General features: G+C 37.5%; 2 protein-coding genes across 10 annotated transcripts in view; one reads left to right on the top strand and one right to left on the bottom strand.

Moving 5' to 3' along the window:
• Positions 1-399: 399 nt before the first annotated feature.
• On the bottom strand, positions 400-12373 carry LOC132145403 (epsilon-sarcoglycan-like). 4 transcript variants are annotated; one of them, XM_059556420.1, is made up of 13 exons: positions 12233-12362; positions 11765-11851; positions 7675-7797; positions 6687-6844; positions 6203-6275; positions 5475-5673; positions 4746-4908; positions 3424-3638; positions 2815-2841; positions 2237-2425; positions 1171-1214; positions 875-912; positions 400-781 (listed from the first exon to the last, which is right to left on the bottom strand). In XM_059556420.1, exons 1-13 carry the CDS (start codon positions 12267-12269, stop codon positions 731-733), a joined length of 1404 nt encoding a protein of 467 aa, XP_059412403.1. In that variant the 5' UTR covers positions 12270-12362; the 3' UTR covers positions 400-730. The 4 variants fall into 4 exon arrangements, with proteins under 4 accessions (XP_059412403.1, XP_059412406.1, XP_059412405.1 ...); XM_059556423.1 differs by lacking the exon at positions 11765-11851 and having other exon boundaries at positions 12233-12373; XM_059556422.1 differs by lacking the exon at positions 875-912.
• The window catches only part of LOC132145402 (neurabin-1-like), a 57756-nt gene continuing 47362 nt past the window's right edge, over positions 10807-21200 (top strand). For 3 of the 6 annotated variants that reach the window (XM_059556418.1, XM_059556419.1, XM_059556413.1), the window contains exons 1-2: positions 14952-15126; positions 16572-17947. In XM_059556418.1, the coding sequence (XP_059412401.1) occupies positions 16661-17947 (1287 nt within the window). In that variant the 5' untranslated portion in view covers positions 14952-15126; positions 16572-16660. Of the gene's footprint in view, positions 10937-12349; positions 12486-14951; positions 15127-15190; positions 15252-16571; positions 17948-21200 lie in introns of those variants that run through there. The other 3 variants (XM_059556416.1, XM_059556415.1, XM_059556417.1) reach the window with 3 other exon arrangements.

Here is a 21200-nt window from a genome sequence, read left to right as displayed (position 1 = left end):
AATGTAGGTTTATTTTAAATCAACTGCAAGATATATTCATACTTTGTTTTCGATCAGTGAAAATGCTTTTTTTTTTCTAAGCAAATCAAAATTTGTACAGTATGCCTTTACCTGGAAGATCCATGCAACTGATTTTTTATTTTATTTTTTCAAACAACTTAATAATTTGTATAGTTCGCTTTAAGTTTTATTTAAAGAAACCCCAAAGGCCTCAAAGGAATTGTGTTTACAGTATGTTAAAATGTGAAAATATTCAATCAATTTGGAAATGCCTTCATATTGTATAGTCAATGTTGATAATAAATCTCTTCTCAAAAATTTGATTTTTTTTTTTAAATTCATCTTCATTTCTGTTTAAATGTCTTCCACTCACATCCCTAGAACAAACATACACCAGTGTTGTTATCTAGTGGCAAGTGTATTCATTTATTTATCAAAACACATTTGCTCATACAAGAGAACAAAACAGACAATATCAGTTCCCAGTAAATGTGCCTCCATTAGTGCCTCATTATAAAAAATTTAAACATTTGACAACATATTTAGTGTGGATATTATTTTAAAGTATTGTTTTAGTGTGCTAATCTCAGCATTAGTTATGACACTGAATAAGGTTTGGATATTGCACTTTTAAACGTGCATGAGAACACGTAGGCATTGAACTTGAAGCTATAGCTACACATGCACATTTGGCAAGATTAAACGGGTACAAAAGTGAAGCCACACGAGATCACAGGTTTAGAGCTTCGGCCACCTTTCTCTCCTCAGGAATACCATTTACCTACAATGAGAGGAACACTTTAGAAACGTGAAATAGCTCATCTTGTTCTTTTTTTTAAAACACATTATCGCACATGCAAAGAATAATACTTGCCTCTAGCCTCCGAAAAGTCGTCATACAATAATTATCTCCTTTGTTAGCATGAATGAATGAACAGCATGTTAGACAGGAAGAGATTTCTCAGCTGTCAGCTGACAGCTGATGTCAGTTCAATATGTATACACTGGGGTTCACCAGAGAGCAATGAAAGACTGCAATTAACATCTCCTCTGTGAGGATAATGACCCCTGCCCTTTTTTATGGATAATTTAGGAAAATGTTTAAATCTATTTGCTGTTTATATCAATGGGATGAAAAGCTTAGACGTCAGTTTTCATTGCTTCACTTACCAGAGGACTGCTGCTGTGGTATTTGGATCTGATTTTGTAGATTTCTGTAAATAAAGACAATGGCAAAGATTTGGCCAAGATGCTCATCACTAGCACACCATAATGAGGGTCGGTTGCATTAAGAGGTATTGCATAAACTAAAACAACAACAGCAACAGAGTTTTATACACATTGTTGTCAAAGGCTCTGAGTCGATTCTTATCGGTGAATAGAAAAACAATACTCAATACTAATCAACTCAAACAGCGCAGTTCTTTTTCTCACCCTAAAGTTGTTCCAAACCTGTACGAGTTTCTTTCTTCTGTTAAACACAAAAGAAGATATTTTAAAAACTGTGGCTAACCAAACAGTTACAGGCAGCCATTTACTTTCATAGAAAATAATGAATTTGTACAGGCTTGGAACAACATGAGGGTGAGTAAAGGAAGAAAAAATGTAAATTTTGGGGTGAACTATCACTTTAAATGAATGTAGTTACTGACAAATATTGACGTACATAGTTATTGTATAAAGATACAAATTACTTTCTTTTGTCAGTAGCATTTTACTTTTGATTAATTCTGTTGTTTAATATAAAATTAAAACCAATTATTGGATTGCATTTGTGCAAACATCTTTTGCAAGAATGGTTTTAAAATTATTATGTGAACAGAATAATTAAAATGATCTTTTACACACTTGGCCATGGAACTGAATTTATTTTTCAAAATGTGCATTCTTTAAAAGTACTTACAAAAATAATTTTTGCATCCATAAGTTACCAAGATTGTTAAATTATTTTTGAATTCGATTCCAACTTTTTTCTTCTTCTTATCACATAATTTCTGGTCAGTCGTACTGATGATAATACACATATGTAGTGATGTTTGATCTGCTTTAATCTCTCCAAGTCATCAGTGATTTAATACCAGGGCACTGGGGGATTCAAGCTTGTTTTTAAAGAACACTGGATTATAGTAACCTACTTTCTCAGCTCTTCTTAAACCAGATCCACCATTTCCAAACTCAAATTATACCTTACATTTCACCCAGAAACTCTTGATTAAAGCAAAAGTCACAGACTCACGTCTGCGTCTGCATGAGCGGCATGCTGGTGGTCTCGTAACTGTCGGGATGGATGGGCGGCACCACCTCTCCGCTCACAGGATGGAAGACCGGCAGTGTCGAGAGAGGCCACGAAATCTCCCGGTTCTTAGACATGCTGCGAAGCTCCTTAGTAGACTTCTGAATGGAGCTGTGGTGAACCAGCTGAATACTGGGAATGGAAGGAGCAGCTAAATGACTATTTAAAGCAAATACATGCACAAAAAGTATAATACAGAATATCTGAAGTTCTAGGGATAACATTGGGTTATCTGTCTGTTTTGCAGGGCTATTTGATGAATATTTGTCTTTTGACACACTACCTCATACAATTATATGAATCATATATCTCTGTCACTGAAGCAGCTGCCCATTGATGACACCATGGAGACACAGAGGCGATTGTATGAATGAGATGGAAATGAACATGTCACCATGATGAAGGATTTAAGATAACAAAACATAGGGAAGAAAAAAAACATGGAGAACCTATCCAAAGAAAGAAAAAAGATCCGAAAAGGAGAAAGAAAAAGCCAAGACCACAGGAGAGGGAACACTTACTCTGGTGTTTGCATGTTTCTTTTTTCCCTAGAAACAAAACAAAATGACTGAATTAAATTCTAATATTTATTGTTAAAGACAACCACACAAAAGCCAATGGAGAGCGATTCAGGATGGGAATGGAGGGGTGGGAATGGATAAAATGAAGTCTGGTGATGCAGTTGTCTCCTTCAGGCTGCGGTGGTAGCTCTGATGGTGGGTGACATCAGGAAACACACTGGGATTGGCTGATAATGAAGAGGAAACATCTGCCGGAATGGCTCTAAATACAACAGATGGAACCTTTGGACTAAGTGCATTTCAGTTAATGATTAAATAGAGGGGGGGGGGGGGTGATGCTTGATGAAGATGGTAAGCTGCTTTTTTGGCAGGGATGCGACCCCGTCTTTCAGACTTTTACATATTCTAGAAAAGCCCTCAAGATCTTCACTTAACTACTTAGAAGATGCTGTACTGGCACTGCATGGTTTATAAAGATCAAAAAGTAATCTATCATTTAAATGTCAGCCATTAAGCAATGCCCATTAATTACAAGTATTAAGTGTAAGTGGAGATTTGTGCTTGCTTGTGTGTTTCACTTTCACTAAGAGTTTAACACAGCGAACTTACACCCCTTCCCGTCGACAACACATGGAGTAGGCGAGGATGATGAAGAGGACCAGGGCGACAGCTGAGGGCACCGCCAGGGTGATCAGGAAGTCAGCGAAATAGTCTCTACTTTTCAGTGACTCTGAAGGCGGGTTGTACTCGCCGATGTCCGGCAGCACACCTGTGCCCGGGTCTGGACGGTTACTGTGCACAGGAACAACCTTAGTGATGTCCACCTTCAAGAACAAAGACAAACTGGGCTCAGCATAAATAAACGCTTGACATGGTTAGAGAATAACAACATTACATTTCCTGCTAAATTTGTGTGCGAATGTGTTTTGAGGTACACTATAGTTCATAAGTTTGGGGTAGGTAAGATTTTCTTATGCTTCTTATACTCACCACGGCTGCAATTATTTGATCATAAAACAGTAATACTGTGACGTTTTCTAATTTATATTAAAGGTGCATACAGCATACAGTAGGATTGACACCGAGTGGTCGAACTAGGTATTACAGTCCAAGTTCAAAATATTGGAGAGGGTTTTTTTTCACTGTTTTCACTTGCATGTTGCCAGATTAACGACACCAACATGAACGACCACATTTCACGATGAATAAAGTAAAATATGCTGTGTTTTCTGCCAACTGGCAACCCGGGGTGCCGAAATATAATTGGGTAAACTGGTAGTTTCACAAACCAAAACATTTTCAAAGGAGACAAACTGACTGTAGCATTGTTTTTCAGATAAACAATTATTTAATTTAGCATGTTTCTTAAATATCTGAAAACATATTACGGTATTTTTTATGCTTTGGTAGAGTCAAAAACTTTCATACAGCACCTTTGCCATCTTTGAACAATTAATTAATAATTATTTTATTCATGTGATGCCAAAGCCAAATTTTCAGCAGCCATTACTTAAGCCTTTAGTGTCACATGATCCTTCACAAATGATTCTTATATGCTGATTTGTTCCTTAAGAAGAACATTATTTACATAATCACATTCAATAATGATGGGGATCATATAAGTCTGACTTCTATTAAATGCTCATTTAAATGTTATGCTCATTCTCATCTAGTCTGCTAACAGTTACTTTTGGCACATATAGATAAATGTTTCTTAAACCAAAAAATGGTTGGAAGTAAAGCTGGAATAATATTTGCTTTAAGATAATGGAAAAATTGAATAAAATAATAAATATAAAACATGCATACTGTACATACAAAAAAAGTGACTAAAAGTAAAAGTTATGTTAACTTGCACACAACAGTGGCCTCTCATGGTGGATCTCATTCCACAGTATGACACAGATCTGAGCCAGAGATCTGGTGCTCACCAGAGAGATCTTGCACCAGTCGATGTGAAACTGATCTCTGAACTTCTTATCGCAGCTGATGACGGGCTCCATCTCCTGACTGCAGCGCAGCTGGTTCTGTGGGGTCTCCACCTCTCGAAGGCACGATGAGAACTGCACGTCTGCTCCCACCATCACATACACACTGCGAATGTCACAGAAGCTTTATGCACGCAGTTCATACATTTTTAAGCTGTTTTTAACAGTAAATTGGCACTCAACGTAAGCATGCTGTACTGAAATACAGCATAAAGGTACTGAAGACAATAGCACTAGACAGACAATATACATCCTCTGTCTGTCAATATGAGTGTTTTCTGCTCTAAGCCGAGAGCTCCTAAAATGCTTTATCTGGAACATTTTATCTTCTGAAAGAGGACATGAATATTTGATTAACAACTTATGCCAACGCATGAGGGAACTCCTTTAAAGAAATGTGAACTGAGAAGGGCAGCTTTTACGTAAATTTAAAGGGGCCAATATGCACTGTTCTTCTGCCTTCTGGGACAAGATGTTCTACCTTTCATGAGTTTCTTTTTTCTTTCAAGAATGAATTAATTTGAATAATATTGCAATTTATACAGTTACTAAACCACTTGTTAGTATAATTTAGATTAGCCAGAAGATACACTACTGCTACTTCATATTTGTTGATTTATACCACAAGTCCAGTGCGACTAATACATTTTTCGGTGTATATTTTGATCTCACCCCTCTTTCAGGTCGTTAATGGGTAATGGCACTCGTCCGCCCCGGTCCAACGCTGAAGTGATGTTGATGGCATTGAGTCTCTCCGGTTGCCACACGTTCTTGACCGCACCGAGAAAATCTCCCAGCACCTCACTGGCCAACATCTCCTCAACGTTCATGTTCTTGATGAAGAACTCAGCCTGATAGGGCAGAGGAAATTCTGCCAGAAAGCAAAAAAAGTAGGAGAGACATGAACATATCTTCCTCTATGCAATTAGAAGTAACAGTTACATAACAGTAGGATAATAAGGCTGTCATGTTGAAGAGTCTCTTTATGACAGATGGTGGACTGCGTCACAGTAAGGCCACATCTGCATTGAAACACAGATCAGGAACGGGGAATCTCATAGCATTTAATATAAACATAAAAACGGGGAATCTCATAACATTTAAAATAAACATAAAGCAGATCTGCCTGTGAAAGAGAGTTTGCAACATTCAATGTGGTGAATACACTAAATCAGCTGCTAAAATAACACGATTTACCTGATTAAAATATCAACTAATAACAGTATTACCAAACATGTTAACATCTGGCTGGTAGATTCATTCATCTTAAAATGACATGTTTTCCATACTTTAGGATTATTCTCTATATTAAGGTTTTCAGTCAAACAAAGTCTTTCTTTGAGCATATGGCTGTATGTTATAATGAGATTTGCGAAATCCAAACTGTTCTTGGCTCTCACCTTCTGTAGACATGATGTTTATGACCAAGTTGTGCCTGGCAGTTTCAAAAGTGCGTTTATTATACGCGGTAATCTGCAACACGCAAGAGGGAAAGTTTAAGCCCGGCTCAGGGCAGCTTTACATTCATGCCATGCAGAGGATGTCAGAATCAGATGCAAGCACATACAGTTTCTCAAGGGTAAAGAAGAATAACAAAGCCAAATCCTTACATGAATCTAAAGCCTGAACAATACACAAAGAGGAGATAAGCATACTTTTGCATACAAATTCAACTTTGCCTGTTACCTTCTACTCTCCTAGCAAAAAATGATTATAGATTTATTCCTACGAAAATAAAAACTACACACTACTATGTGCTTTACTGTCAATTTAATGCATCCTTGCTGAATAAAAAGTATTAGTTTCTTTCAAAGACAACCTTACAGACCCCAGCTTTTAAACAGTAGTGTATGAGATCAGATGTGTTTATACATGATAACACACCTCAATGATGGTCGGCTTGCCTATATGCGCAGCGGTTGGTGAGCCATAGAGGACTCCATCGCTATGAGGGGTTCTCTGAATGTAACGCAGCCATCCAGGCCTGTCTGGATAGCCTTTGAGGTTAGTATTAAATGTGATGGGGTCATTACTCGAGTCACCTGAAATGAAGAATCATTTTTATTTAAGCAATAAGGTAAGACAGCCTGTGCCAAATGTGCTTTTACATGGCTACTGCAAAATAAAAAATATTGTGGAGAGAGATATACTTTGTATTTATCATGTACCAGGTTTCCTTAGAAAAACATAAAGGCTCTGACGTGTAAACTGAGAGGTGAAGAGAAGGTTTAAAATCACAAGTGGATGTAAAACAAACAAGACTACAGCCAAGAAAGAGAAGTGCTAGAAGAAGACAACAACGTACAGTAGGCCACAGCGGAAGGACCTTCGACAAACTAAACAGGATTTACAGAGACTGATACTCCTATAACAGGAAGATTGGATCATACAGGATATAGAGGAGTTGATGAGTCAAATGGGATTGGAAGTTCCTAAAAAGAAGTATAAAAAGTCTGAGGAGTAAGCTGCAACTGAAAGTCACATCAAGGGCATAGTCTGACACCCTATTGAGGGGTGCTTAACAGTATCTCCAATATTGCTGTTTAGAATTTGACTGAATTTGAGCCATAGCTGATTTTGTTTTATTTTTGCATTAACCGCTCTGTATTGTAACTAATAAAATAAGAGATGTAATTGTTACTATTGCCTCCCGTGAGACTTTACTTGTAACTACAAACTGAGCCTCAAACAAGAACAACCACAAGAGGGTCTTCTACATCATTCCTGAAGAACTTGAATCTGCGGGCGGGTGAATGCTTTGTGGTTTAGGCTAGATTTGACTATATACCCAACCTGAATAATCATAGGGTTAAAAATGAGAGATAAAAGTAACAATAGGCATATTATTGAGTAAGTAGTGGAGTAAATATACCTGCTTTTGGATACGGTGGGAACTCTCCTTTAAAGTATTCCCTCTCTAGCACATGAACGAAAAGCACTCCAGCAGAAGGATAAACGTTGCGGTCGCCGTGCGACTTAGAGAGGATGGTGACCACTGGTGCGGAAAGAAATGACAAATTAATTAAATGCAAATAACCAAATCACCTTACTGTAAACGGTAAAACATCTGCAAAGACAAAAAACAGCTATTAGAAAACAATCAAATATGTACACAACAGTGCTGTCAAATGATTAATTGCAATTAATGTGTGTGTACACTATGTATATATAAATACACATACATGCATATTTAAGAAAGATATGTTTATATATTAAGTATATATTTATATATAATATTATATGAATTTAAATATATAAATGTCAATATATGTAAATAGTTTTACAATATATACTGTATGTGTGTGTATAACACATTTATTTTTATTTTGTATACCATTAATCACAATTAATCATTGGACAGCACTAATACACACCACCATTCATTATTTTTTTTATAAATTAGTACTTCTATTATGCCATCACATGGCATAAAAAACAAAAACACAAAATCTTCATAGTAACTTAATTTAAATAAATAAATATGATTTTGTTGTTTCATAATAGACAGACATAAATAATGTTATAATTTATGGATATAATTTAGAAAAGCTTAAGAGTGACTATCTTTGCATATTTTCATATTACATATTTTTTTGCCCTTTTCCAGTACTCTTATCTAAACTCTCTATATGAACTTTTATGTAGTTTTTTCTTTCTTTCTTATATTTATGCGTTTATATAACAGGGTGTGTTTCTTTCTTCTAAAAATCATCTGTGTGGGAGTGTGTGAGAATGTGTTATGTGAGCGAGTGGGTAAGTGTGTTTTGGGTATCAGGCCTATCAGGAGGGTAGTACAGTGAGTCACAATCTCAAATGCTCAACACACCTCTCATCCCCCCATCCCTCGCTCTGCACATTAAACCCCCTTTCTCTGGTGCAACACATACACATGCACACATACTCCCCGTTCAAGTATTATATAAAAGAAAAGCGCTCAGTTTTTTCAGTGGTTCATAATAGATACTGAAGAGATGGTTGCCAGCATGCTTTTACAGTCTCTTTCTTTTCTCACAAGTCAGCTGGGAGGAAGCTGGTTTTAAATCTCCACAGGGGAGTGTGCTGCACTGGGAGAAAGCTACTGCAGCAATGCACTACATAAACACCAGATCTCTTCAAGCTTTCAGAAACAAACTGCTTCTAGTACATCACTTAAGGCAGAGCATGTGCTTACAAGGAGGCTGAAGGTTGCTCAAACACATTAAGCAGGTCAGAACAGCAAAAACCAAGGGATTACACAAAGAGAGCTGACATACTGTAAATATGAACACATACAGATAAAATAATCCTTTGATACATCAACAAACAAAGAAAACGGTTCTGTGGATTTATATCAGCCTACCCCATAAATTCACACACAAACAGACACACACACACACACACACACACACACAAGCATGCATAATGTATATAAGAGTATATAATGTGTATCAAAGGATAAATATATTTTAATGTACTTTAATATAAATATTTGTATATACCTTTATGCTAATTATTTACATTTGTTTTTAAATGAACAAAATACATTTTATTTTTAAACTGCACTTTAAGTTTGACACACCAACACCCATATATTGAGTATCAAAATATATTTTTTAAATATATTTAAATATTATTAGTGGTTATTGGTTTAATAATTTAAAAGTCTTGGTAAACTTCACCTTATTCAAAAAAGTGAGCGCAATTAATGTTATATTACTGTTGCAAAGGGGGCTGGCTGTAAATGCAATGTTTATGTACATTTTCTAGCGATTACTGATGTAGCAAATTATCGAATGATGAACAACTGATATTTATAATGGGATATTACAACAGGGTACAGGCTATAATCAAAAAAGCAGCACAGATGATACAGATTTTTTTGCATTTTTGTGTTACCTTTTGTGTGCTAAAATGTGGACGGTGTATGCAGATAAACACTATAAGCAAACATAATTCATAATTTAATGAGTAACAAAATTATGCTTTTTAATTTGAATCAACGCCTGTTCATGCATCTGTTCAGGCCGTCACGACTATTCACATGCTGTCAATGTGAGGGTATTTTTTTATGTAAAGATGTTCTATTCTGTTTCCTGCCACTCTGAGAAGAAAACCATCCAACCAATAAGACTCGCACTTCTGATCACCCATGCAGAATTGTGACAAATTTATGCTCAAAACAGACTATTTTGATACGCAAGAGCAAATACCAGAGGAAGAGACTTAAAACTGGCTCTCTCTGTACTTGTGGATTCGGTGTTCTTTGATAAACACCATAGTGAATTTTTGCTCCGATCATTCATTTTGGTGTGAACAGGCTTTAAAACTACACAAAGATCTACTTTAATGTGCAGAGGTGACAGAAACCAAACATTCATGCACTGTAGGGGCTTGTTGAGCAGGTGTGTCATTACTAATGGTTTAATCCACAGTGGAGGTATTGATCTGTTTCTGGGGTGTTGATGGCTGTGGTTTTGTACGCATGGGGTCACAGATGCATGCTTTGAATAATTGGAGTGCCAGATGGTTTATTCTTTCACCCTGAGGGAGATCTTAGCCCAGAGCCTGATATAAACCCAATAACGACAAAACCACATCCCAGGGTCTATAAAATTATTTGAATACTGTGTGAACTCAAGGCAAACTGAAGGGGATGATCAACACTATATGCTAATGAGTCAACCATTAATGGTTAATGCCAAACTTTGCGACACTAAGTAATGGCAGAGCAAACACGCACATGCGCAAACACGAACACAAATTACAGACGTGCCCTACTGTGCAAATGGCTAATCCTGGTTTATGATTTTATGGGCTGACCTTGGGTGGGCCTAATCAAAATATTCATCATGTGCCATACTTTCTCTTTCGCTCCCTCCCTTGTCGTGACACAGCCAGGGATATACTACTGAACTATTGCACTGTGCTGACTTCTCCTTTCCGGTCAATTCATGCATTTCACAATACATTGGGAAGAAAAAAAAAACAGGGCAGACTAATTGCAGGACTGAGAAGACGTCAAACTGTTCAAAGTACTGCGCCTGGAAGTCAATGTTATGCACAAAATTGGGTCAGCCTGTCATGAGTAAGCTGTAGCCAGGAACACACTCAAGGTGAAGGGATTGAATGCTTTCCTCAAGCCGTCCATTTATCAGGTAATACCGATTTTCATTTTTAATACACTTGAAGAAGTGGATAATGGTTTTAATATCAATGCATTAATTTATAATGGACATAAAATGTGTATTACGTAGAACGTATTATGCACATCAAAATGTTTAAGTGAAACTGTAAGCATATAAAAAAAACGTTATATATTAGAGGTAGAATAACTTATATTGTTATAATACACAAACAGTAGTTTTGTTAAAGAAGTAGCTCTTCCCCTTCTACTTCAATAGAGTCAAGAGGAAGGTGAATTATATAGGTTGGCGATTCAGCAGGTTGGCAGGTGTTAAGCCCAAAAAGCTTTGCACGGCAAAGTGCTGTGCGTTTGTTATGATCACTTCAAACACATTGGCTTTGTCTCAAAATCTAGTGAGCTGCCTACCTAGTCAGCATTTCGAACATCACATGTAACACTTTGGATATTTGGCTATGCATGCTAATGCCCAAACCATCTGTTTAATAGCTCATGAATGAATCAGTGTTTTGATGCTGAATTAATATTTTAAGACAGTGAATCGCTCTAGTTCACTTGACTCATGTTTTTCATTCACCTTTTGTGCATCCCTCCTTTTTAATGTGCTCTCATTGATTGTTACTGTCATTTATTTATTTAGAAATTCAGTTTTTTCAGGGGTCTCCCTGTCCAATTGATACTATGAACAAAAATGAAAACATTATATAGCATAACCTGCAGAAAAAAGGACACTGAACCGAGTCAAAAGATTCGAGTCACTGGGATGATTTACAATCCCCAATGCTATTAGACAGGCAGCATGCTAGTGTTTGAGACACAGCCATTCTGTGCAATCACTCACCGCCACTCTGAAACACAGATCTCTGTTTGGAGTCGATTAAAGCCCGGGATTGTCCGTCTGTGCCCCTGACACAACGAACTATTACGGCTTTTACAACGGACAAAACAGGAATAGAGGGGCAATTACATAAAACCATTTACTAAGAAAAACAGCATCGTAATCGTACAAGACATTCCTGTTGTTCAGGCAAAAGAACCAAGTGTTTTAATGTTGCTGCCATTTAACTATAGTATGTATAAAATAATATATTATTAGTGGAAACTCCTATATTAGCGTCTCTTTCACGTAGTACAGTTGATATACCGACTCTGTATCTTTGAGTTAGCGATTAACTGCCAGTCAGTTTATCATTATGATGTAATGAGAACGAGAGCTATTACGTTAGCCAGCAGGCTAGCTATCATCCAACGGAAAAGAACGAGTATTTCTCCCAGTGTCGACGTCTCAGGTCTTTATAACGTTACGTACCCACTATGAGCCCCGCGAAAACGCCAACCGAGACCATCGTTCAGTTGCCACAGTAGCTCTTAAAATCACACATTTGAAGTATCGCTGGTGGTCCTCGGGACGTGACAGCCATAAGCATCATCCTCCGCTGCTCGGATTCCTCCCACTCACTGAAGCTGATGGCCGCTGGTTGGCTGAAACATCTGGCGCAGATGCTGGAAAAAAATCACAAGCTATATTTACAGGGGGACCCAGTTAAGACAGAATGGAAAACGTATGTAGCATATACCACACAATAATTCTTTTGTAAAATGCAAGCCTAATTGTGTAAGCATTTATTATTAGTAGTATATTAATATTATTATTATTATTATTATTATGGCTCCCAGATGAGAACTTTGCTCATGTTTTCAACTCATGTGTATTCTGTAAAATGTTATAATTAGATATAGAGGCCTATCAATTTAAGCTGTTATTTCTTTCTTGCTTGCTTTTTTTCTTTCTTCGGTAGTAATTTCTTTCAATATTTTTTTTATTATTATTGTTGCAATTTTTTATAACTTATTTTTTCTTCTTTTCTTAACACTTTGCTTAGATTTGGAGTATTTCTTGCTGAAATTTCCCATCTTACATCATATCTTAAGTTTTCTTTTGTTTAGTTGTTTGTATTTTTCCTTTTTCATTCATTCATTCATTCATTCATTCATTCATATTTCAATGTTCATTATTTGTAATTAAAAAGATGCTCAGTGGGAAAAAAAATATGTTTATAGATTATAGATAAGTATACAATAACAATAGTAATAATGGACTATAGATAACTATACAATAACAATAGTAATAATATCAGCAATAAAATATGCCAATAGCCAACAATACATTATGGGTCAGAATTATACATTTTTCTTTTATGCCCAAAATCATTAGGATATTAAATAAAGTTCCATGTAGATACTTTGTCAATTTCCTACAGTAAATATATAAAAAGTTTTTTTTTTCTTTCTTTCCTGCACCCCCGGATTCCAGATATAGTTACATAGCAAATAGTTACATATGGCCAAATATTATCCATTCGTAATAAATCTTAAAAATTGAAGCAAAAAAAAAAAGACCCTTATGACTCCAGGGTCACATATTATAAAAAATAACATATTATTTGGATGCATTTTATTATAAAATTTAAAGTGGCTGAAATACGTTTATCATTGCTGTTTGTGACTGACACCACTTTCATTTTATTTTCAATTTGAAAATTGGTGACATATGTACACATGTAGCATGACCACTGAAATGTGATTTATTTATTTATTTGGTTCTAGCATGTAGTGCAAATGTAGTGCTGTAAAACACAAACACAACCCCTCTCTGAGGATAATGCACAGGAGGCTCCTCCCTCCCCCATCCATCATGCCCCATAAGCTCTAAAGATGACAATGAGATAAGGTCTATTAAAATGCATTCAACCCCCCGTGGAGAGGCTGAGCACGCAGATGGTCATGGCCATTTGCACTGTGCACAACGCTGCACAGCTGGACAGCTTATAGTCAGCACCACGAGTGATACAAACCTTCTGTTGGATCTTTATCATTTTTTGTACCTCACTAAAAAAAAGAGCTATAGCTTCATCCTGTGCCATCAATGTTTTAGGTTGCTAAGCAACATCTTCATACATCTGCTGACAGAAATACAAGGCGATCAAGTGTTATGCAATAAATAGTACTAAAAAAATAAAAAAATAAAAAATAAATAAAGAGGGTGTAAAGGAATATTTCCTTGTCTATTGTGCTTCCGGAAACACAGTTCAGTGGTTTCATTAAATTTACTTGGTAGTCTTTGGGTTAAAGGCACAAATACAGAGAAATAGGATTGGGATTCAACATTGGCTTAATGAAACAAACAAGAAAAAAAAAATCAATTTGGGCCTAGCATGCAGTAAACATCACTAGTCTAAACCTTGTAAAACAGCTTAGAATAGCTTATTAGAAATCCTGTTTTTCTCATTCTCTGAATAATTCATTATTTTTATATTTGTATGACTTTATGACTTTGTCACTATCCTTATGCTTCAAAGGCGGCACACATGCTGTTTCTGAAGTAAAAAGTGAAAACTGAATGTTGTGAATATGAATTATTATCAATTGAATTTAGTTTTATGAATTATTAAAAATGTTTTACATGTTATAAACATGAAATAATGAATGCAAACATGAAACATGTCAACGAAAAAAAATAAAAATAAAAATCATATATATGTTCCCTGAATTCTGCTCCCAAATTCCATCTAAAAACTCAATGCCAACAGTCTAATTGTTAGCTATTTGATCAACTGATCACATTATAGATTGCATTCAATTATCTTTCTTGTCGCCACGTGGCCTCTAACGCAACCACTGTAGTTATTATGCTGCGATATTAATTACTTGCATTCCTTTGCCAGGCTGCAGTTTGCTCGTTCCCTCTCTACACAGATTATTGGATCAAACCATTCTTGAAAATTAAGGTTACACACCTGTCAAGCCGTTGAAGCTCTCATAAAAATAGCACAAAGGCAAGTAACACAACAAGTTTCGGCAAATAAATTTAGAAATACAGAACTGGTTTCGTTTGAGTGATAGTTTGATTCTAAATGGTGTAATGTATCAACACCCCTACTAAGGGAATGGCAGCATCACCCCTCGCCTGCAATGGCGTTGTCTAGCTGCGCGCTCGTGTGTGTGTGTGTGTGTGTGTGTGTGTAAAGCCCGGTTTGTATGTCATATTGTGTCAATTGTCTGGTGAAGTCCAGCATGGTAGTTTGATGTTAATAGAGGAGCTGAATTAAAATGTTGTTCAATGTCATTCCTCTTTGGTTAATGATATAAATAGCGAGGACACATTTATTCCTGGGGTAACTGGCATTACATTTGAATGCGTAGGTAAGTGAATCTTGTTTTGGAGCAACAACAAGGGAGTTAAGCAATACTTGTGTCACTTCTGCTTCGTGTTTGTGTGTACGATGTTTCGCTAGCTGTGGCTAAATACACTCGCTGGAATGAGCTAGGTCTGTATTTTTGGAATGTTTCTGGAAACTGGGTTTGTAGGATGGAGCTGTCAGTGATGCAGGCGATGTGATGCGCGTAAGGGTTGGTTGTTCATCATCTCTATATAGCGCTAAATGCATAACGTTATTTATATTTGACACAAATTAGTTTCACATTTATTTGCGTCATGCATGTTGTGAGAGATAAATGTGCGCTGTTATTTTACCACCAACAACTGTTTTATCGCGCAGGTAGCGCGCACAGTTATATTTTGTCCTTGTGTTGGTCTGAAATGTGCATCTGCCTTTCTGTGCTTTTATTAGCGATATAAAATATTAATTCGTGATATGTGAGGTGGATTTTAAACACGTCCCGGCAGCGTAAAATGCAGAGGCTGTCTGCGGTACACGATGGGTGATGGAAGGCAAATCTAATCTGTGAGTCACATCGAGATCTGCGTCGAAAACACATCGGTGCATCAACAACATCACGCTGAAATTGAGTGCTCCGACGGCCCTTATGGCAAAGTGATGATCACCCATAGTGTTCAAGAACCAGGGCGGTGGACATTTAAAAGCCAGAGCAATGGCATCCTCCAGCATCTGAGCCCCTTTTGAGCTGTTTACAAACTGATGTGCAGAGTTGCTTTAGAGATGTTGTTGTTTTCATCCGTCGTGCTGCTGTTCAGTAGGCTCTTGTAACAGCGAATTTAGGGAAGTGACTCCATTAAGCCAACCCAAAACTATTTTTGTGTAGATATGTGAGCAGAATTACAGTAAAGTGGGAGATTCATGTCTATTCAAATCACTAACGAAATTGAATCGCAAAATTCAAAGTGGGCTCATAAGGTGTGTGCCCACCTGTACCAAATAAGCCCACTACACATTTCCAATGTAAATGCTTTACATCATATTAGACATTTCAATTTAGATTCAGTTTTTATTAGTCGGCATGACTAATTAAAGAGCTGCTGATCAAACCGGAGTATCTGAGCATCCATCCAAACACTCTCAGTCTGGATGTAACTTGAGTCTTACCATGGTATCTGTACTTATACTGTATCTTATCTTAAAGTAAGTCAATTCCTCTGACACACTCTTTTCTTTGGTTGAGCCTCTATCTGGACTCTTGAGCTTTCTGTCTCAGGTCATTCTATCAACTGCTTATTTCTTTGCCAAGGCTGCAGCTTGTTGTGAGACTTATTTTTAGACTCTATAGTCCTTAATTTATTTTATGACAAGTTTCCACTTTTTACAGTGTATTATTGTGTTATGTGCACAAATAATTGCATAACTTGTAAGCAAACAAGCTACTCGTAACCTTTTTGTAAATGTTTTCAGAAATCCCCAACAAAATGTGATTGCACCCAACAAACAACCAGAAGGAATGTTAGTGTATATTTGAGAAGACCTCCATTGTCGAGGCTAAGATGTTGAAGACGGAGGCCTCGGCAGAGAGGAATACCCTGAGGAGCGCTTCCCCGCACCGAAATGCCTACAGGACGGAGTTCCAGGCTCTAAAGAAGGCATTTGACCAACCGAGACAAGATGGAGACCCCAAACCCAAGGACCAGGACGGGGTCAGGCAGCCCCGAGGTCGGCAATATGGGGCCCATGTCAGTCGCATCAAGAACATGTTCATGCAAATGGGGACTGAGGACACTGGGTCCAACAGACGATCAAGGGAAGAGACCTCCCCACAGAAACTCAACAAGCCAACAAACTTCATCAACAGGACAGATGGGTCAGAGGTCAAGTTCCAGCAAGGGACTGGAGAGCGGACTGCCGGTGGCCCACATAACATAAAATTCTCTGAAACAAGGAAACTCTTTGAGCAGAGCTCCAGAGATGCTTCACAGTCACCCGTGTACTCTTATGGCCGGGACAAGAGGGGTTCTCATGAGCATTTGGATGACTGGCGGGGGGCGCGTTCAAACCGAGGCAGTACGGACTCTTTGGATAGTCTTTGCTCCAGGACAGATGCCTCATCTCCCACTGTGAGTCAGCTCAGTGCTGTGTTCGAAAATATAGACCACCAGGGCTCCGGTGTTACTCTCAGAAAAGGCCACGGAGGCGGAAGAGGGCTGTGCTCCCCAGATGGCTTACAGAGACAAGGGGAAGCCAGTGAGGACGACAGTGCACGACAGTCTCCATCACATGGTTTTTACAGGACACGAGTGGGTAGCAAGCACAATCTGCCAGTTTCTTCATCTTCAGAAGATCTTCTTAGTCCTAGTCCTCTGTCGGAGACTGTGAAGCCTGATGAGAAGAAGCCGCAGGAAACCCCAGAGTTGGTTGATGGATCCAGAGAGCCCAAACCAAAAGATGAGGTAAAATCAACCGAGGCCATAGACGGTGCTTCAGCAGAGACTCAAGTCAATGACACTGCAGGAAATTCACATGAGTCTACAGCTACCAAGGTCCATGAGGACACAAGCGGTGATGTGAAAGAGGAGTCTAGCCGGATTACAGAGGATCAAACTGAAGAACCAAATGAGGAATACAGTGGCAATGAGAGAGTTATTTTCAATGCTGATGGAGATGCTTGCTACCAGGGCTGGGGGGAGAGCTGCACCGACCCCGAGGATGACCTGTATGATGATGATCTTTCCTATGACCCAGGATCAGAGATTACAGAGATTCCCGGTCTTCCAGAGGAGGAAAAGGAGGCTGTTCCCCAAAAAAGAAAAATTAGATTCAGCTCTACTCCCATCAAAGTAAGTTTATTGCTGGTCTTTAACTGTATTAATGGGTCAATTATGTGACATTTAACATCAGCATGAAATGGAATTTCATCCTGTCTATTTTTTAAATGCATCTTGTTGATTTTATTGTGAACAATTCATCCACACGAATTAAAATGTAATTTACCCCACCCCACCAAGCATTCAGCTCTGCCTCCATCCATCAAAAATCCATAGAACCAGTTCCTACCCAAAATTATTTTTCTTTTTCGATAATCCGTCCCACTCGAATGTACATCACAAAACAGATTAAAGATCTTTCACTAATTCCATTTCATACTATTTTAGTTTTATTTAAATATTATCATAATGTTTATTAATATTTTAAAATTAGGTTTTATTTAGAAATATTAGTTTAGATTTTAGAATTTGTGTTATGTGGTTGTAATTTTTATTAGTTTTCGTTTTTTAAATATTTCTATTTAACCATTTTTTTTTAGTAATTCTTGTACTCCAGTTTAAACTAAATTGAAATTTTCAGTTTAGTTTAAACTGAAGTAAAAAAAAAACAATTTCTGAAAAACATTTCTTATTTCCATTTAAGTTTTTAAATTTGAGGTTTTTAGTTCAGCTTTATTTAAATTATCAAAAATTATGTTTAATAATTTTTGTTTTAGTTAACAAAAACAACACTGCTTTTGTTACACTGTGACTGTACACTTTAAAAATACATTTAATACATGCACTTTGTATATACTTTAATAGCTCTTATATAATTTTTTTCTTTTTCTTAAATGACAGATGTTACATCATGATCATGATACATTTTCATTCCTTTACCTTGAAAAAAATAAATAAGAACTTGAAAATAATAATTAAGGCATACTCAATAACATAAACAAAACAGTGTAATACATTATAAAACCAAGATGAATTCAAAGAGTACATTATTATTATTTGTTTTTTCCATTTTTATTATTTTCTTTTCTTTCTCATGGACACTCTTAAAGGGATAGTTCACTCTCAAATAAAATTTTGGTATGTTTTAGCTTACCTCAAGGACATCCAAGATGTAGGTTTCTTTGTTTCCGCAGTATTTCCCATTTTGATATTTTTAGTTCAAACCGTTCTTGTCTGTGGCTCATATAATGGAGGTCTATGGTCACCACCTCAAAGAGCAGGCACAGAGGAGTCCAAATAAAACAATTCCCCATCATAAGTACACATTGATGACCTAAGACACGAAACGAGCGGTTTGTGTAAGAAAACGAACAGTATTTATATCGTTTTTACCTCTTGTACACAACCACATCCAAATGATCTGAGTGCTCGAGTGTTTCCTGATGTGACGTGCGCGCGCGCTCTGGCTTAGTCTGCGCATGCACGGAAAGCGCCGGAAGTGATCTCTCGCGCATGCATGTCACTCATTTTTTACTGTTTACCACACAATACGCAACCAATCTGCACTGTCTGAAATATAATGCAGTAATTGTAATTAATTAATTTGTTTATAAAGCACCCTATAATCGTTGCTATTATAATAAAAATACAACACATTACTCACTCTATTGACAGCGTGCCATTGGGTCCCTCTGGCATTGGACGTCGCCACCAGTTTATACGTGGCAAACTAAACACAACGTGCAAAACGCTGCGTCTCAACAGCGGAGAAAACTCAGGAACTTCAGGCAGGCAGGTGTGATGCGAAACTGTCAATGTCCTCGTTGTTATCTTGTAGTTGTTCCATTCATGACAACATATGCTCTCCACTTCTGTTGGCATCTCACAACACTTGCTACTAAAACACCACCAATTTTGAAGAGATCTCTGTCTCTCTGAGGCTTGAAGACGTGTTGCTGCAGCGGATCGCTCCTGAGTACTTGGTCTGTGTATTCTGGTTCAAATAAATATGGTTGTGAATAAAATTAAATGTTGTCTATGGATATATTGAAATCGTTTTCCATTGCAATTTCCTGTACGTCTAAATATGTTTAGATCTTCACAGTGAAAGGTAACACTTCCGAAATATCTGTGTAAACCATAGACAGTAAGTGTAAACAATGAGTCATGTACACGCGCGAGAGATCACTTCCGGCGCTTTCCGTGCATGCGCAGACTAAGCCAGAGCGCGCGCGCACGTCACATCAGGAAACACTCGCGCACTCAGATCATTTGGATGTAGTTGTGTACAAGAGGTAAAAACGATATAAATACTGTTCGTTTTCTTACACAAACCGCTCGTTTCGTGTCTTAGGTCATCAGTGTGCACTTATGATGGGGAATTGTTTAATTTGGACTCCTCTGTGCATGCTCTTTGAGGTGGTGACCATAGACCTCCATTATATGAGCCACAGACATGAACGGTTTGACCTAAAAATATCGAAATGGGAAATACTGCGGAAACAAAGAAACCTACATCTTGGATGTCCTTGAGGTAAGCTAAAACATACCAAAATTTAATTTGAGAGTGAACTATCCCTTTAAATTTTCTCAAACAGACTTGTTAAGAGTCACCTGCATCTTGTTATTGAGTTCCTGTTGTTCATCTTGTCTCGTAACATAGTCATAATTGAATCTAAGGAGGCCATTAATGCCTTTTTTATAGATTTTCTCTAAATCTAGCAAGAGAAATTCTCTGTTTTGCCCACCTATGTTAGTGCTATTTAGATAATGAGCAGACAGAACCATAAACTGACATCCAGAGGCCCACTCATGCCTGCAGGGAGATGAACACATATAGCTTCTGTCCTCACATGCCTCGCTGGTTCTCCTTGCTGTAACTTTTCACACCACCACTATCTGTCCAAATGCTTGTCAGTCCCTGCTCCTCTAGACTATGATCAAGTCACGCTCCCATGAGAACATGGATAACCAATTTGTTCACAACTTTTTCCAAGGTGAAGCATGAATGTACCGTATTTTTCGGACTATAAGTCGCACCTGAGTATAAGTTGCATCAGTCCAAAATTAGGTCATGATGAGGGAAAAAACATATAAGTCGCACTGGACTATAAGTTATTTAGAACCAAGAACCAATTGAAAACATTACCGTCTACAGCCCCGAGAGGGCGCTCTATGTCTTCAGTGTAGACTACAGGAGCACTGAGCAGCATAGAATATAGAGCATAGAGCCGCCCTCTCGCGGCTGTAGACGGTAATGTTTTCTATTGGTTCATTTCTCTCGGTTCATGTCAAATTAATTTTGATAAATAAGCCGCACCTGACTATAAGTCGCAGGACCAGCCAAACTATGAAAAAAAGTGCGACTTATAGTCCGGAAAATACG

This window comes from Carassius carassius, chromosome 8, assembly GCF_963082965.1.
Source record: "Carassius carassius chromosome 8, fCarCar2.1, whole genome shotgun sequence".
Classification (NCBI taxonomy): Eukaryota; Metazoa; Chordata; class Actinopteri; order Cypriniformes; family Cyprinidae; genus Carassius; species Carassius carassius.
The sequence above is the reverse complement of the archived record's forward strand: the minus strand, read 5'-3'. Positions and strand labels throughout refer to the sequence as shown.

Excerpts from the sequence above, each read along its gene's own strand:
- LOC132145403 (XM_059556420.1), bottom strand. The coding sequence starts at position 12,269 with ATGGTCTCGGTTGGCGTTTTCGCGGGGCTCATAGTGG. Across the intron at positions 2,426-2,814 it reads AGAAACATGCAAACACCAGA|TATTCAGCTGGTTCACCACA; the intron begins GTAAGTGTTCCC and ends TTCCATTCCCAG. Across the intron at positions 1,215-2,236 it reads CCGCTCATGCAGACGCAGAC|AAATCTACAAAATCAGATCC; the intron begins GTGAGTCTGTGA and ends CTTTATTTACAG.